Genomic DNA, 17190 nt, shown 5'->3' on the forward strand with positions numbered 1-17190 from the left:
AAAAAAAAAAAAAAAAACACTAGGTAATGGATTTAAATAGACCTTTTGCCAAAGAACACATACAAATGGCCAATAAGCACATGAAAAGTTGCCCAACATCACTAATCATTAGGGAACTGCAAATTAAAAACTATAATGAGACACCACCTCACACCCATTAGGATGACTATTATCAAAAAAACAGAAAAGAAGTGTTGGGAGGATGTAGAGAAATCCCAACCCTTGTGCACTGTTGGTGGGAATGTAAACTGGTGCTGCCAGTGTGGAAAACGATATGGAGGTTCCTCAAAAAAACTAAAAAACAGATCATGTCACCAAGCAATTCCACTTCTGGGTATGTAACCGAAAGAATCAGAAGCAGGGTCTCGAAGAGATATTTGTACTCCCATGTTCATGTGGCATTATTCACAACAGCTAAAACATGGAAGCAACCAAGGTGTCTGTCACTCTACCAATGAACAAATTACCAAAATGTGGTTTATACACACAATGGAATATTATCCAGCCTTAAAAAAGGAAAGAAATTCTGCAATATGGATGAACCCCGAGGACATCTGCTAAGTGAAATAAGCCAATCACAAAAAGACAAATACTGTACGATTTCACTTATATGAGGTGCTTAGAGACAAAATCATAGAGACAAAACATATAACAGTGGTAGCCAAAGGCTGTGGGGAGGGGAGAATGAGAATATGGGAAGTTAATGTTTAATAGGCACAGAGTTTCAGATTTACAAAATGAAAAGTGTTATAGGGATGGATGGTGGTGATGGCTGCACAACAATGTGAATGTACTAAGCAAGCCATAAGTTGGATAGGTAGCCACTGATGATAAAGATAAAGGGGGCATCTAACACCAGGGTGAGTGGAAGTCCTACTGTGGAAGACACTATCCACCCCCATGGACTCTAGCAGAAAAGTCAGTGATGTTGACCAACCCAGAGCAGACTCCCTTCCCACTGCAGCTGAGCCCCTGAATCCCCAACTCAAGTTCCCATCCGGTCTTGACCTACTGCCTTGGCAATGGCCTGGAGCCCTCTGGGAACTCTCACCTGCCCTTCACATACCCACAGACCTCAGGGAATTATGCCGATAACACAAAGCAGGACCCACCCTCTCCAACCCCCACCTCACCCCCGCACACCAGGGAGCCCAGAGGAGAGAAGCAGGGGCAGACAGGGAATTCAAAAGTAGCACCTACTCGGAAGCCATGAACAAGGCCTGAAGGATGCTGTTCACATAGCACGTGTTGCCCAGATTGATTAAACCAATCTTGCCAGTGTCTGACTTGGCCATGAGCCGGGGGTAGAAGCCAGCAAGCTCACTCTTCTGCGAAGTCCAGGCATCCTGCCCCAGCAGCTGCTTGATTCGGTCCTCATTGGGAACATGGAGGTCCTGAGGGGGAAACAAGCCAGCAGGACAGTGGGCACCAGGTTTAGCTCTAAAAATATCACCTCCTCTGGGAAGCCTTCTTGGACTACAGCCTACTACACACCTGCCCAAGCATATCACCCCAAACACGTCCTAGAGATGTGTGAGAACAGCTCCTTGCTTTCAAACATGTTCTAGGTTTTCATCTTGACGTGTGGGCCTTCTACATCATCTTTCATGCCACAGCTGCCTTAAGAAAGGGGTAAAATCCCCACCGTGTAGATGAAAAAACTAAGACCCAGATAGAGAAAGAATTTTCTTAGAGGCAATAAGCGAGCAATCTACTATATGTTACATGAGCCCAGGATGTGACAGACTGTAAGCAATGACAACACTGGCCCACTGGCCCGATCCAGCAGTGTCGAGATCTCAACCCTGGTCCTGACTCTTGTCCTCACAGCTCTCTGGCTGTGGTCAGTGAGCCTCTCTGACTCAGTCAGTTAACCTCCCTGGACCTCAGTTTGCTCATCTGTCAAGTGAGGACACTCCTACCTTATATCAGTTTGGCACTCTATACTTTCACGGTGCTTGCTCCTGTTTTCACCTCCTCTATTTTAAAGTTTGCGGAGTCAGCTTTTTCGAATTAGTAACCCCCTACCCCAACCCTGAACTTGATCCTACAGTCAGAACAGTAGGAGGATCCTGGGGGTCTGAGGTATGGGTCCTTGGCCACGGGCTCAGGGGTTAGCATGCTTTCCCACTTGTTATCCTTTTTCACATTAAACAGCTGCACTGAAAAGAATATTACCAAGCACTAGTTCTAATAATGACATGTCTTAAAGAAAAACACCTAAGCATAATGCAGTATTACTTAGTAGATTTAAGCGATATTCATGACAGTTCCTCTAGCCCCGTTCTCGTTTCCAGATCCTGAGCACAGTTCCTAGATTTGTCTAAGGCCCTTGAGCTTCAGACCAGCTTACACTGAAAGCCCTCGTCGTCGCTGCAGAAGGTCTGGCTCAAGCGGTGGTTTAACACGTCTGCTCACTCATTTCCCAGGATTGTTTATCAGATAATTTATCAGATTAGTCAGTCACCTCTCACAGATGATAAAAAATATAGTAGCTGTCTGAGGCAAGATAAGAAGGTAAGGGCTCAGTATCTTCTCTCTTAGTCCCTTCTTTTTTCTTCCTGTTATCCCCTATCCAATCCCCACCCCACACACAATGGGAACAAATAGGGACAAAAAGACAGAACCGGTATAAAATAGGTAACTAATAAGAACCTGCTGTATATATAAAAAAATAAAATTAAGAAAAAAAAGAATCAAAGCTAAAAAAAAAAAATGACAACCAACACCCCACCCCGCAACACAAGCACACAAGATACAAAAATATGCACACTAGAAAAAAAAAAAAATCAAATGCTTTTTCCCAAAGAAGGTAACTGTACTCTTAGGAGAATAAAGAGAATAAAACAAAAACTTTCAATTACCTTTCAAGCTCCTCATGTTACTGGAAGTCTACATACCATGTAGCTCCCTCAGCAAGGACCACAGCTCCCAGAGAAACTGCCATGACTTAGTACAACTGCCTGAGAGAACTTCCCAGAATTTATAAAGGAGACTGTACACAAAGGATGTACTCCTATAATACATATGAAAGAATTTTATAAACAATAAAACCCCATGAATACTTTGCTGCCTTGCCTCTCAAAGTGGCTTGAAGCAAGGGGTAGTCAAAGCCATAGGACAAATGTCACACATCTTCCTAGAGCTATATTCACTAATATTCAAGGGAGAAAAATGTTTAAATTAAAACAAGTGTTTATGATTATGAAGTATATACTTGAATCTTTGAGATAAAATGAGATTTTAGAGAAACTCTGAGCTTGTGTCAGGCTGCAGGAGGGTGAGTCCCCTCCTCTGAGGTCAAGCACTTCAGAAGAAATGTTTGAGAAGCCCAGATCTGCTGGACCAAGCAGTCACGCAGCCTGGTTTTCACCACCTTCCACTCTGCCAATCCTTCTGTTCTTCCCTCCCCTCCACCACACTTTACCACCAAAGAGTACCTGCACATTCCTGCTCCCACACCTTACCCACTGACCTGTCTGGGGGTCTCCTCCTGCCGGTCCCTGTCCCTCAAGGCCTAACTCCTATATCCCCTCTCCAGAAGACTTTCCAGAATCTTCTCAAGTGGGGGTCCCACACTATCTATACCTGTCTTATAGAGCCTAACTCCCTACACCTAGTTGTATAAGTATCTGCAGACTCACCTTGCCCACTGGATCAGACCATAGCCTCTAATGTGCAAAGCCTGGATCTCACTCAGCGTAGGTTTCCCCTGGTGCCCAGGGCAGGGCCATGCTCCCTCCTCTTTGTTCACATCTCCATGATACCACACTTCACACTACAGTCCTGTTCATTCACTCAGACATTTATTAGACACAGAGATCAAAATGACATGGTCCCTGCCCATCAGAAGCTCACAGTAACAGTCACTCCCAACAGGTTTAAGTCCTGTCTTCTCCGCTCAACCACCTCCAGTGCCAGGGGGCTCATGATCTAGCAAGGCAGCTACTTCTATGGTTAGTTAGCTCTGACTGCTTAAAAAAAAAAAAAAAAAAAAAAAAAACCACCTCTTCCTCACATTAAGTTGGAAAAACTAAGAAAATCCAAGTAAATGCCAGAGATTTTGTTTGTTGTATCTATCACCTCTTAGTCATGGTGGATTGTTCCCTTACGTGTTTTGTGATCTGGGGATTATAAGCTCATCTTTAGTAGAATTCTATCTTTGTGGCTTGAAAGCAGTTTCATTTCTGTTTCTATCAGGCAATCCTTGGGTATTACAAGTTTATGACTACTTTCAATGAGCTTAGGGTGCTACAACACCAAAGAAGATAAGAATTTGAACCCCTAAACCCACATGAGAGCAGTCCAACAATGACAATTTCTTTTATCCCAATCCAGAGCCCAGACCAAACCAGAGAGCCTTCCTTGATGTCTACTTGGAACCATGTGTATTTTTTCTAGAGCACCCTTTTGCTAATGGTAAAGCCTTTGTTGGGTCCTGATTTACATGGGCCTCTTAGTGCTGATTCCCTGCTGGGGGCAGACCCTAAGCCTCAACTCCTGTCCCCACCGGCTCAAGCCCCTTGGGGACTGAGGTTAGCCACCTCACCCACTGCCCCTCCCCACCCAAGGCAAAAGAGTATCACCTCTCATCTACCATTCTGGAATTTGGTTTTCTCTTCCTTTTTGGCCCCTGGGGATTCCCCCCCTGCTCTCTTGCAAGCTCAGCTATGTACTTAAAAAGACATCTATTACATTTTAACAAGCATTTCTTGGTGTTTTGTAATGGGACACTTCTCAGGTTACCTATCTGCTGTGTTACAGAAATGGAAGTCAGACCAGAGGTTCTAAAAGGGCCACCACTTACCTGGATGTATTTCACCCACACTTGGACCTGCCCACTGTATCAAGCAACCGGAAAGGGCTCAGCAACCCTCAGCCCTGGGTGCATCTCCCACTACCTCCGTGACTGCATAAGACACCAAACCTCTCCAAGTCTCATTTTCCTCATCTTTGAAACTGAAATAACAATAGTACCTGCCTCACAGGTTTCTAGTGAGCAACAGAAGACAAAATATATGGAAAGACACTGCCAAGTGTGACTCTAGCTACAAATGTTATTGTCCTAGCAACCCAGCAAGCCCGGTTCAGAAGCCCTTTCTTCCTTGCAGCCTCCTCCTCTAACTGGAGATCTTTCCCTCCTCTGCCGCCTCACCGCTCTCAGGCTGACCCTCACAGGCATTTCTTAAGCTGCTTAGATCACAGTTACGGGTAAACACGTCAGTCACCCCTCTACACTGTGAGCTCCTCAAAGGGAGGAGACATGGTCTGCCTCATGCCTGTGTCCCCAGTTCCCAGCCTGGGCCTGGCACGGAGCAGGGCATAAGTCTTGTGAACAAATGTAAACCATCTCTGCTCTGGAATGCTCAGTCTAAGAGGAGACAGACATACAGACAGTGACAATGTGTGACTGAGGGATACACTAGGGCTGTGGAAGCTCAGAGAGGCCATGACCCAGCTGAGGGGCAGAGTACGGGGGCGGGGGGGGGGCGGTGTAATTTAGAGTTATCAGGGAAGGCTTCCTGAGGGAGAAACACTTGAGCAGAACCTTCAAGAAGAAGGCTTGGTAGAAATAAGAGCTATTCAGGCAGAACAAGACAGGAGTTTAAGTTAGAGAGATCAGCATATGCGAAGGCTCAGAACAATCGAGAGAGGAAGATCCATCTGGGGGAATTGCAGGTGGCTCAGTATGCCTGAAGCACACGATGTGCTGGGAGAGGTAATGGGAGACAGCCAGGGACCAAAGGATAGAGGGCTGCCACTAACCTGTAGTGTGGCCTTGAGCAAAGCCCAAATTGGCACCCTCCTCAGAGTGGGGCGCGGGAGCAGTGGGGACTGTCACTCACCTTGATGGCCTCCATGACGGGTTCATACAGATCCGGGAAGCCCGGGAACCTGAACACCATGCAGTGGACCAGCTCCGCCAGCTGCTCCAGGCAGCTGGTCCCCGAGTTGGAGTCCTCCTTGACCAGAGAGGCCACCATTGGGGGGATGTGAGGGAGGAGCTGTGAGAACAGAGCAGGGTTAGTCAGCACCAGTTTACCCACCTGAGACATGGGATGGTGGTCAGTGCTGGAAGCACCCAGAGCTCCTTGAAGCAAGGAGGTTTGCCCACCTGACCACTGTGCCCCTTACCTGCATGGGGCTCTGAGCTCTGCAGGCAGGTGACTCTCTTTACAAGATACATGACCTTGGATACTCTTCCTCAGTCTCTTCATCTGTTTAATGGGACAAATAATTCCCTCCTCACAGCTAAGGGGAGGCCTGAGCCTGAGCCCCAGCTATTAAGTATCAGCCAACCAACCTGCCTGAAGCGCCTGAAGGTCTGAGTGACCAGGGCTATTCTGTCACCCAGGAGTGATGCTGGGGCCACAGTGTGGTCAGCTGGTGGCAGCTCTGACAGAACATGAGCGGCAGCAAACGTTTATATGTCAAGCACTCGCAGTGACATGTGGCATATACTATCCCCATCTTACAGAGAAGGAATTAAAGTTAGAGAGGTTACGTAATTTGCCAAGGATATCACCATGGGTTCTGGGAGAAGCTGGTGTCTGAGCCAGGTCTGTCTGAACTCAAAGTCCATCTCTTTCCTCTGTGCTACAGTGTTAACTTTCAAACCCACAGGGGAGCTACACCATAGTGTCCCAGGGATGGAAGAGTCAGGCCACAGAAACTGGGAGCAGGGGAGCTCGGGAGAAGGATGAAAAGAAATAAATATCTACCAAGTCCCTAGAATATGGCAGGCTCTTGATAAATGTCACCTCATCTAATACTGTCCCACCCAACCCAGGCCCTGAGAGGTAAGTGCCTGGCCCGAGGTCACCCCCATCTAGTAAATGACAGAGCTGGCACTCAACCCCACATAACCCCAATTCCTGGTTCTGTGCTTTTCCCACTGCACAAATCAGGAAGCATAAAGTTTCTGCAGTGACCAAGGACCATGAGAAGCTAGGAAGGACACTGGATCAGGAGTCGGACCAACTCAGCTGGAATCTTCCTTGTACCACTCACCAGCTGTTACCTGGGACATGCAACCTAATCTCCCTAAACTGCAATTTCTTCAGCTGAAAGATGGGGAAAATGATAGAACCTCCCTTTGGGGCTACTCCGGGAGTAAAATGAATGAACATGTGGACTGTCTTTAGCACTGTGCCTGCCACATAGCCGGCACCCAAGTAACACAGCTGCCACCATTTTAGGCCTGTCACTCTACTCGGGACCCATGGGGAGGTCACACCCATCCTTTGGCCTCAGTTTTCCATCTGTAAAATTGGGTCTCAAGTCTCCTCCAGTCCTAACGTCCAGGACTTGGAGGTCTTGGGCTTCAAGCCCCAACCCCTTAAGCTCCAACAAAGACAGCATGTCTGGCCTCCAGCCAGACCTGTGGAGGATGCAGGACCGCCCATCTTCGGGGCAACATGCAGGGGCCCTTACCAGGTGGAAGGCCTCATGGGAGTGCTGGAAGGTCAGGAGCATATACTTGAGGACAGACAAGGCAGCTCCCCGGACAATGGGATACAGAAGCTTGGAGAAAACCTGGAAGAAAGCCTCTGGTCAGGAGTCCCCCAGGCCTGGGCCACCCAAGGCCAAGGGTAGCCACAGGCCTGAAAGGGGGCCAGAGATGCCGGAGTTAAAGCAGCAGACCCATGTGGGAGTAAGAACACAGAGGTGCTCATAGACCTGGGTGGATGGATGGGTGGTGAGATGGACAGCAAAACAGTTCGCTATCTGATGGATGGATGGATGGATGGATGTACCAAAAGTGACAGACACACATACTTGAATGAAGAGTCAGAAGAATGAATAGGGGAAACCTGAAGCCCAGAGAGAAGCAGTGAATTGTCCCAGGTCACAGCGAGCTTGGGTGGGAGCCCCGTGCTCTGCCTCCCAGACCTGCACTGCCCCTGGCAAGAGACTAGTAGGAAAGGCCAGAAGCCGGGGCTAGGACAGGGGCCCACCAACCTTCTCAATTTTGGCGAGTGACACCTCGATCAAGATGCTGAACTTCTTAACAGCGGCCAGGCCCTTCAGCAGTGCAATGATCCACTTGTCAATGTTCTTCCCCAGGGGCCAGGACACCCAGTCGATCATCCTGGTGAGGGGAGTGACCGTGACACAAGGATCAGGGAGGCCCAAACGCCTGGGAGGGGGCAGCCCAGGGACCAGCCATAATGACCTGAGATCCCCCCACACTGACTCACACCTACACAGGGCAGCCCTGGGATCCGTGGGATGAACAGGACACCTCTGGGAACTGCAAATATGCCCAGCACAGGCACCTGGCAGAGACTGGGGCTCCCAGCCCGGCAGAAGGGGAACCAGGCCCTCTCAGTACCCGCAACCTCACCCCATACACAGCGAGTTGCAGCGGCAGAACAGGGCTTTTGGCTGCCTCTGTCTGGACTGTGAGGCCCAATGACAGGAGGAGTACTGCCCCCAGGCTGGAAGCTCTGGCTCCAGCAAACCCTTGCTTGTGACCTGGAGCAAGTCACTTACTCTCTCTAGCCTCAGTTTCTTCCTCTGTCAAATGGGGATAATACCTACCTCACAGGTTTGTTATAGGAGTTAAAAGAGATAACAACAGCTAACAGCTAACATTTATGTCATATTCACTCTGTACCAGGCACTGCTCCATCTGCCTTACATGTATTAACCCTTCTGACCCCCTCAAGATAATGCCTGCATGCACTGAGCATGAAGCTGCCACACAGTAGGTGCTCAGAAAAACGTCACTAGTATCATTATTTGTATATTCAGTAGACTGGGCTATAAAGAGAACAAGAGAGAGCAAAGCAAATAGTAGTAATTATGGTAATAATAGCTACCATTACACTGTTCTACGCACTTTACACGTAATATCTCATTTTATCTAATTCAATCCTCACAACAAACCTGTAAGATGAGTTCAATTATACTACAAATTATGGATGAGGAAGCTGAGGCATAGAGGGGTTGAGTAACTTGCCCAGAGTCACACAGGCAAGAAGTGGGAGAGCCAGGATTTGAACTCACGCAGCTTATCTCTAGAGCCTACACTTTTACCCACTGAAGACAAGGAATCCAGAAAGGCCCAATGGAGACAGTGGATCTGCACACAGGTATGGAAAGAATGGCAGGGGGGAGGGGGGATGCCAGGTAGATGGGGTCTGCAGAGCCAAAGGCCTGCAGGCAGGAGGGTAGGTGTCATAATCGGGGATCACTGGCCAGGCAGATATGGCTAGATCACAGGTGCAATGATGTTCAAATGAGCTGGGGGATGTGCAAGAGCTCTGTGAGCTGAAAAGCACCCAAACTCTGTTTATCATACTTGCCAAACTCAGAAAGCACTTCATTAAAGTAATTTTACCTCCTATCATTGACCCTGTGGAAACCTGACAACTTCTTATACCACCTCTGCTATTACAGAGGGGAGAACTGAAGCTCAGAGAGTTCACTGACTTGTCCAGGGTCACAGAGTTGGTACCCAGCCTGAGAGCATCACTAGGGCAAGGCTCTCTGTGTCTTACACACCCAGCCTGGGGCCAGGCACAGGAAGGGCTCAAAGAAGGATGGATGAATGAACAAGCATGAGGGCCTGGGCCCTCTGACACTCTATCTAGCCCGGCAATCCCACCCAGTGGAAGGGGCTTCTGGGAGAGAGAGAGACCTGACCACCACTTGTCCCTCAGCCCACCTGCCGATGGCAGTCAGCATCTGGGAGTCGGTCACACTGTCATCATTGCTGAGGTTCCGGACGACACCATCCATGAGCTCCAATGGGAGGTGCTGGACCACACTGGCCAGGGCGCTAGATGGTGGCTCCTCCTCTGGAACAGGTGCCTGGGCTGAGCTTTGCAGGACAAGTGGACCCCACACCTCCCCTATCACCCCATGTCCTTCATGCTGCCAAGGAACTAGGGAGCCTCTGCAAAGAGCACATCAGGGCCACCTCCTTGCCTCCTATAGCATCCCAGCCTCTGATCTCATCTTAGCTCATTCACTCAACAAACCTTCACTGGCACTGCTTTGGCCCTGTGCTGGGCAAAGAAAAAAGCGCTAACCCCCAGCTGTGCATGTGTAGGCAAGACCCTTAGATGGGGTAACACTGGAGCTGGCAAGAACAGGTAGGAGGGCTATGTGACTTGGCGGGAGGGAGGACATTCCAGGTGGAACCCAACAGAGATAAAAAAAAATTTTAGTTATCGGTCTTCCCTGGTGGCGCAGTGGTTGAGAGTCCGCCTGCCAATGCAGGGGACGCGGGTTCGTGCCCTGGTCTGGGAAGATCCCACATGCCGCGGAGCGGCTGGGTCCGTGAGCCATGGCCGCTGAGCCTGCGCGTCCGGAGCCTGTGCTCCACAACGGGAGAGGCCACAACAGTGAGAGGCCCGCGTACCGCAAAAAAAAAAAAAAAAAATTTAGTTATCAAAATTTGTTGTCCAGTTGTATAAAGACCTAGGTCCTTATACACCTGGCCTTGGTCCTTCCTCCTGCCAGGTACATTCCCTTCCTTTCCCCTGAACAGCCCTATAATCAGGGAAGGCACAGATTTTATTTCAGTCACTTAAACTACAGTCCAATTTCCACAGTTGTCAACGGAGGGCCAAGATTTACAATTCAGTTGACACACATAGGTTCTATCATGTCTCCAGACCTTCCCCTCTGCCTTCCCTGAGTACCTTATCCCTGCTGCCTGGTGCTACCCAGCTCTCAAGGCCTGACTCAAAAGTCATCACTTCTACGAAACCCACCTGACCCAAAGGACATGATGACCACCCCACATCTTGTTGTCTCAGCCCCCTGGTCCTCCTCCAGGCCCAACTGATCTGGGTCCCCTCCTCTCTGCATGCCCAGCAGGCACCACTGGATAGGAGCCCCCCACCCGGCAGGAGCTCAGGAGGGGCCTGCTAACTAAACGAAGTAACAGCACCCGCCCCCACACACATACACACCTGTGCACCAGCATGCACACGCCACACCACGAGGTGGGCACGCCACACAGGAGACTCTGCACGCACAGGTCCCGCCCGCCCCTATCGCACACGCACCTGTGCAGGAGATGACGGCGAACAGCTCCTTGAGGCAGGGCAGGATGGCGGCGGGCTGCGCGCGCCACAGCTGCGCCAGGAGCCCGCTCACCTGCTGGGCCTGCTCCAGGAACTCCACGGCGCCCTCCTCGCCGTCGGCCGGGCAGCGGAAGCGGCCGAGGCAGCGCACAAGCTGCTGGCAGAAGAGCAGGCGGTGAGGGCCGTCGGGGATGCAGCGCGGGTGCCGCGCCAGCAGCCGCGCCACCTGCGCACAGGCCACAGGCCCCGGGCGCTCGCACACGGTGCGCAGCACCTCGCGCCGCAGCACCGCGAACACCTCATCGGCCGAGGGCCCCTCGGGCAACAACTGCAGGCCGAGCTGCACGCAGGCCAGCGCGCGGGCGCCCGGCGGCCCAGCGCCCCCCTGCAGCAGGCGCAGCACGCGGCGCGCGCTGAAAAATTCGGCGAAGACTTCTGGGTGGTGGCGGCCGGCCACGTGTAGCAGCTGGCAGCCCACGCGGCGGGGCAGCTCATCGGCACTGCTCACGTAGAGGCGCGTGCCCAGCGCCAGCAGCGCCAGGCACTGCTCCCGCTCCAGCGGCTGCCGCGCCGCCTCCAGCACTCGGCGCACCAGCCCTTGCTTCACGCTCGCGGGGTATGATGACGTCACCACCGCCTCCAAGATCTTGTCCATGGCGGTCACGCTGCAGGGGACAGGGAGCAGGGTCACACTCTGCCCGACAGGACCGATCCCCCACGTGGTCCCCTGCGTGCTGAGGCTTGGGGGCGAGCAGCTCAACCTCTCTGGGCCTCAGTTCCCCATCTGTGAAATGGGGCAAGGATACCTACCTCCCCCGGAGGTGACGTGATGAGGAGAAGCACAATGCCTGGCATATAATAAGCCCCAGTGGGTTGTAGTTATTGCCGATGAGCGCCTTTCATCTCACAAAGCCAACACCTGAGCCTTCCCCCTCCTCCACCCCTTTGCCCCCCTCTCTCCTCAGGCCTCCCTGGGGACCTCCATCGGTTCTTGGCGAGGCAGGTAAGAGCTGGATCTAGAAGCTGCTGTCCACGGTCTTGGCCAAGCCATGTCCTGTGGGGAGATGAGCTGTGCACATACACAAATCACACCTCCAGAAAGGAAGGGCTGACAGGGCTTCCAGAGATCCCTGGTGCACTTTATTCTGCCCCCAATCAGCTTCTTGCTCTTTCTCAAATGACCTACCCTTTTCCTCTTTGTGTTCGTTGTGCCTTTTGCCTGAAACATCCTATCTCCCAAGACCTCCACCACTAACACACATTCATACAACCAGGCAAAGTCCTACTTTCCTTTAAAGCCCACTTCAAACACCCAATCCTTAATGAGAACCTCCCTGGACTTCCAGGCATGAATTCATCCCTCATCTGGACTCCTACAACCACCTGTGGCCTCTTCCTCTGTTGCAGCTGGGATCACATAGTGCGGAGTTGTACGGGTCCCAATCTCCTCCACTAAGGCAGATCATCTCAACTCTGTGCTCAACCCTGCACAGGCAGGCCCTGTCGCCTCCCAAGCCTCAGCCCACACCAGCCCTTCACTGTGGGCTCACTGTGTCCTCCCTGCCCCGGGCTTCTGCACTTGCTTTTCCCTCCCCTCCTTGCTTGGCTCACCCTGTAGAGCTCAGCTCAAAGTTCTTCCACACAGAAGGCCTGTCTGACCTCCTTGTATGGGTCAAACGCCCCTGTTAACAATTTCAGAGCATCCTGTCCTCCTTTATAGCACTTATCATGATTACTTGACTGGGGTCATCCTCCTCCACTATACTATATAGGTTCCTGAGGGCAGGAACCAAGTCAGGTTTTGTTCACCACAGTATCCCCAGCACCTCGCACAGTGCCTGGCACACAGTAGGCATCTGTTGAATAAGCAAATGCAGAGTGTGGTGTGAGTTACTGCTACCTTATTCCTCTGAGCCAGAATATACTTCCCTCTGTCCTTCCACTCCATTTTAGCTGTTTTCTGGAAAACTTCATCCCAAGCTGACCCACTTTGATTCCTGATTCTCATGCTGGTTCCCACAGGTTCAGCTCCTAAAAGGCAGGACCACTTCTTTGCTTCTTTGTATAATCCCACACTAGGCAGGACCCAATATAAGGTTCAGTATACGCTAAGTGTTTAATTAAACTTATTGTCTCAGTGAAAACTACTCTACTGTTAAGACCTGGAATAGGTGTGAGGACAAGCCAGAAATTTCCTAGATGATGGGCCGGAAACTTTTATGCAAAACCATAGATACTGTGGGACCCCAAATATGTGCCAGGCCCTATGGAGACGCTCCCTTCTCCGTACTAGCTCTCCACCGAGACCAAACCTCCATTACTGCATGTGTTACAATGCAATGGGCACATTTGTTTCTCTCTCTCTCACCAGGCTGTGAGCTCCTTGGGGCAGGGACCAGGCTTATTTTTCAATGGCTGGCCAGTCACTGCAGAGTAAGGTTAGACGGTGTAGCCAGGGCACAGGTCAGTGGTTCCTGAATGCTGGTCTGGTTGCCTCAGAATCACCTGAGCACTTAATACAAGTTCATATGCCCAGGGCCCACCCCAAGCTTGGAATGGTGTTAGACTCTATTCTTTGAGATTCAACCGGGATGCATTCTGCTTACCATCCAGCTTACTTATGCTCTCTGAGCCTCTATTTCCAACCTGCAGGGCTGATGTGAAGACAAATATAAAGGTTGGGCACAAGGAAGTGCTCAGAAAGTGTCAGTCCCCTTTGCTTTAGAAGCAAAGTCCTTGCTCTTAGGAGCTCCCAGTTAGTCCAGTGGTGGAGACAGACACATTGGTAAAGAGTGCCGAAACAAGGCATACTCCCAAAAGGTCTTTAAAAGTGTCTTTAAAAATGGGTCTGCCTTCAGCCCTGGTCCCCTCTTTCCTGGGCAGTCCCTTGCAGACCATCCTCCAAACCCCTACCCTGCCCTGCAGGCTAGTGGACTTAATATGCTTTCAACCCAGGATGCCAAGAAACCCTGGTACTCAGGCAACCAAGGAGAAATCCTAATCGATGAGATATTGACATCATGTGTGGAGGAAGAGGACCTGGGGGCAGGCAGAAATGGAGTTCTGGGGCTAAGGAAGGCTCTGGAAGTGGAAAGAAAATCAGACTAAGAATGAGGAGTCCTGCATTCTAGTGTGACCCGGAGTAAATCCCATTTAGTCCTGCAACACATTGTGTGACCTTGAGCACATAATATCATGAGCCTCTTTTCTGTAAAATGGGGATAAATGGTATCAGCCTGAACCACATCAAAGTGAGGGATCAGATGCTGGCTATCTCCTATCATTCTACCTGATACCTATCACATAAGGTGGTCTGTGCCTGGCAGCTGGGAGCTTGGTCAGTGGAGCCATTCTGTGAGGGCTCTGATCTCCGAGGCCAGCCCTGCAGCCTCTGTGCCGTCTGTGGCCTGACCACTCCAGCAAGCCCTGCCTATCTGTCCCCACTCCCACGCAAGCAGTTTGAGGTCAGCTGTCACCATGGTCACCAACAAACCCACTCAGTAATATCCTGGATGCATTCATGCAAAGGGGTTTGTAGAGGAGCGGACCTCACCTGACCCATCCCAGGCCACGGAAGGGAGGCAGAACAATGCCTGCTCTCCCCACGGCATGGATGGGGAAGCCGAGGATCAACAAGGGAGAAAGACACGGCCTTGGCAGGGTGGGACTAGAACCTGCACTCATCCTCTCTAGGGGAGGAAGAAGCAGACCCCCAGCGCTCCTCGGGGAGGGTGGGTTACCCTTCCTTCTAGGCTCTGGATGAGGATATGGCCTGTCAACACTGGCTCTGACCCAAGAGACAGCTGCCCCATGCCAAGTGCAGCAGCAAACAGCAGCCATGTCCTCCCTCAGAAGAGCCTGCGTTAAAGCAGGAGACTAAGGTTCTCTGCTTTCAGAATCACCAGGTGACCTTGGGTGAGTCCCTGCTAGGATTCCTCAGCCTTCTCATCTGGAAAACAGGGACCATTCTGAGCCTACCACTGATGAGGGTGAGACAAGGTATAAAAAAGATAAGGGCAGGGAGTTCCCTGGTGGTCTAGTGGTTAAGACTCGGGGCTTTCACTGCCATGGCCCAGGTTTAATCCCTGGTTGGGGAACTGAGATCCCTCAAGACACAAGGTCGTGGCCAAAAAAAAAAAAAAAAAAAAAAAAAAAAAAAAAAAAAAAAAAAAAAAAAAAAAAAAAAAAAAAAAAAAAAAAAAAAAAAAAAAAAAAAAAAAAAAAAAAAAAAAAAAAAAAAAAAAAAAAAAAAAAAAAAAAAAAAAAAAAAAAAAAAAAAAAAAAAAAAAAAAAAAAAAAAAAAAAAAAAAAAAAAAAAAAAAAAAAAAAAAAAAAAAAAAAAAAAAAAAAAAAAAAAAAAAAAAAAAAAAAAAAAAAAAAAAAAAAAAAAAAAAAAAAAAAAAAAAAAAAAAAAAAAAAAAAAAAAAAAAAAAAAAAAAAGATAAGGGCCGGATAATAGATAAGAATAGGTAAGAGTCTATTCTTGGGACATCTGGCACTGAGAGGCAAAACCGACACAGTCAGGGAAGAAGACGAGCAGACACATACTCCTGATCCAGCTGATTCTACAAGGGATTTCATCCATTAGCCCTCGAGGCCAACTCATCATTTCCACTCTCTCCCCTGAGCTCCAGCCCCACCCAAGATCAGCTCCTCTTTACCTCTGGCCTGGACTAGCGCAGAAGCCTCTTAACCAATCTCCTTTTTCCCCTCCTCAATCCATCCTCCACTAGAGACATGTGTCCTGCAGGAGTGCAGAGTCCAGGCTTCAAATCTAGTCCAGCCACTACCCCCACTGTGGCCACAACCATCAATGCTGGTGTTTTTCCACCTCTCAGAGCCTCTGAACCCCAGAATGGGAGATGATCACCTGCCCACCCCTTAGCCTTTCCCAGCCAGTGCTGCGGCTCCTTCCCACACCCTTGGCTTATATCTCTCACTGCTGACACGACAGCCTGGGAATCCCAGCAACACCCAGCCCGCTCCAGGATGCACAGTTAGCACACAAGAAAATCATGATCCCTCCCCTGGAAGGCTCAGATCCCTTTAACTGTCCCTCTCAAATGACCCTCCACCTTTCCATTGTATATTGACAGGTCTCTGTTCCTGCATAGTAGAGCCTGACTATATTCAATCTCCATCACCCATCACCCCCAAACCACCGTGTGTGTGTGTGTGTGTGTGTGTGTGTGTGTGTGTGTGTGTGAACAGCTCCAATGTCCTGCCTCACTCCCTCCCTAGGCCCCAGCTCAGACTTCCCCATCCCTCCCTGGTCTTTCCGACACACCCTGCAAATATCATCAGATTACCTCATTAGACAATAAACTCCATCCTGCCATGCCCCTGCTCAGAACCCTCAAGGCCCCCCAGCCCCTTCAGGATAAGGTCCAAATTCCCGAGCCTGACATTCAAGTCCTTTCTGTGACACTAAACTAATAAAGGGGCAGGGTGGGAGATGAACTTGACAAACTCCACTTAGTGGTGAATCTACAGGAATTTGAGCAGTGGGCTTTTTCCTGCTCAACACTTTGGTGAAGTTTTCTCTGCTGAGAAAGGGCTTCTTCCTCTTCTCTCCTGGCAAATTCTGACTCATCGTTCAATACCCAGGTCACATGCCCCCTCCTCTGGGAAGCCTTTCCAAATCCCCCTGCAACTCAATCTTTGGGCTTTGGCTTCCAAAGGACCTCTTCGCTTCTCTCATCCCTGGGCAGTGTAACTGGACTGATTATATGCCCATCTCCCCCACCAGGCCGGGATCTCCTTTGGTAGGAAGTAGGTCCGGTCCCCCATCTGTGCCCAGTGCCCAGCACAGGACCAGGCACAGAGGTGAAGGAGTGCCAAGTGACCGAGAGACATGTGACAGCAAGATGAGATAGAACCAAGGATATGATCAGAAAAGCACCTTCCAGGGACTGGCCTAACCCTTGGTCTGGTCACTGCCCCCTCATCTGCCCAGATCTGGTCTTGCATATCCATCACCCTGAGAATCTTAAACATCAGCCAAGAAAGCCCCTACAGAGGTCACTGGATGGGCTATTCTAGAAATGACTCAAACAACCAAAGCCGAAGAAAAAGAAAACAACAAACAAACAAACCTGTTCCTGGTAACCCTCAGGTCAAAAGTTCACAGAATTTCATGGGACAGGGG

The 17190-nt window shown here is 50.0% G+C and overlaps 1 protein-coding gene across 1 annotated transcript in view; it reads right to left on the reverse strand.

The window, feature by feature from the left end:
* Positions 1-11697, reverse strand: part of USP35 (ubiquitin specific peptidase 35) — a 67682-nt gene extending 55985 nt beyond the window's left edge. The window contains exons 1-6 of the mRNA XM_007455305.1: positions 11025-11697; positions 9674-9806; positions 7963-8092; positions 7435-7536; positions 5847-6005; positions 1201-1394 (exon numbers count right to left, since the gene is read on the reverse strand). Coding sequence (XP_007455367.1) covers positions 1201-1394; positions 5847-6005; positions 7435-7536; positions 7963-8092; positions 9674-9806; positions 11025-11697 — 1391 coding nt within the window. The remainder of the gene's footprint in view (positions 1-1200; positions 1395-5846; positions 6006-7434; positions 7537-7962; positions 8093-9673; positions 9807-11024) is intronic.
* Positions 11698-17190: the final 5493 nt, after the last annotated feature.

This window comes from Lipotes vexillifer, unplaced genomic scaffold (assembly GCF_000442215.2).
Source record: "Lipotes vexillifer unplaced genomic scaffold, Lipotes_vexillifer_v1.1 scaffold276, whole genome shotgun sequence".
Lineage (NCBI taxonomy): Eukaryota > Metazoa > Chordata > Mammalia > Artiodactyla > Lipotidae > Lipotes > Lipotes vexillifer.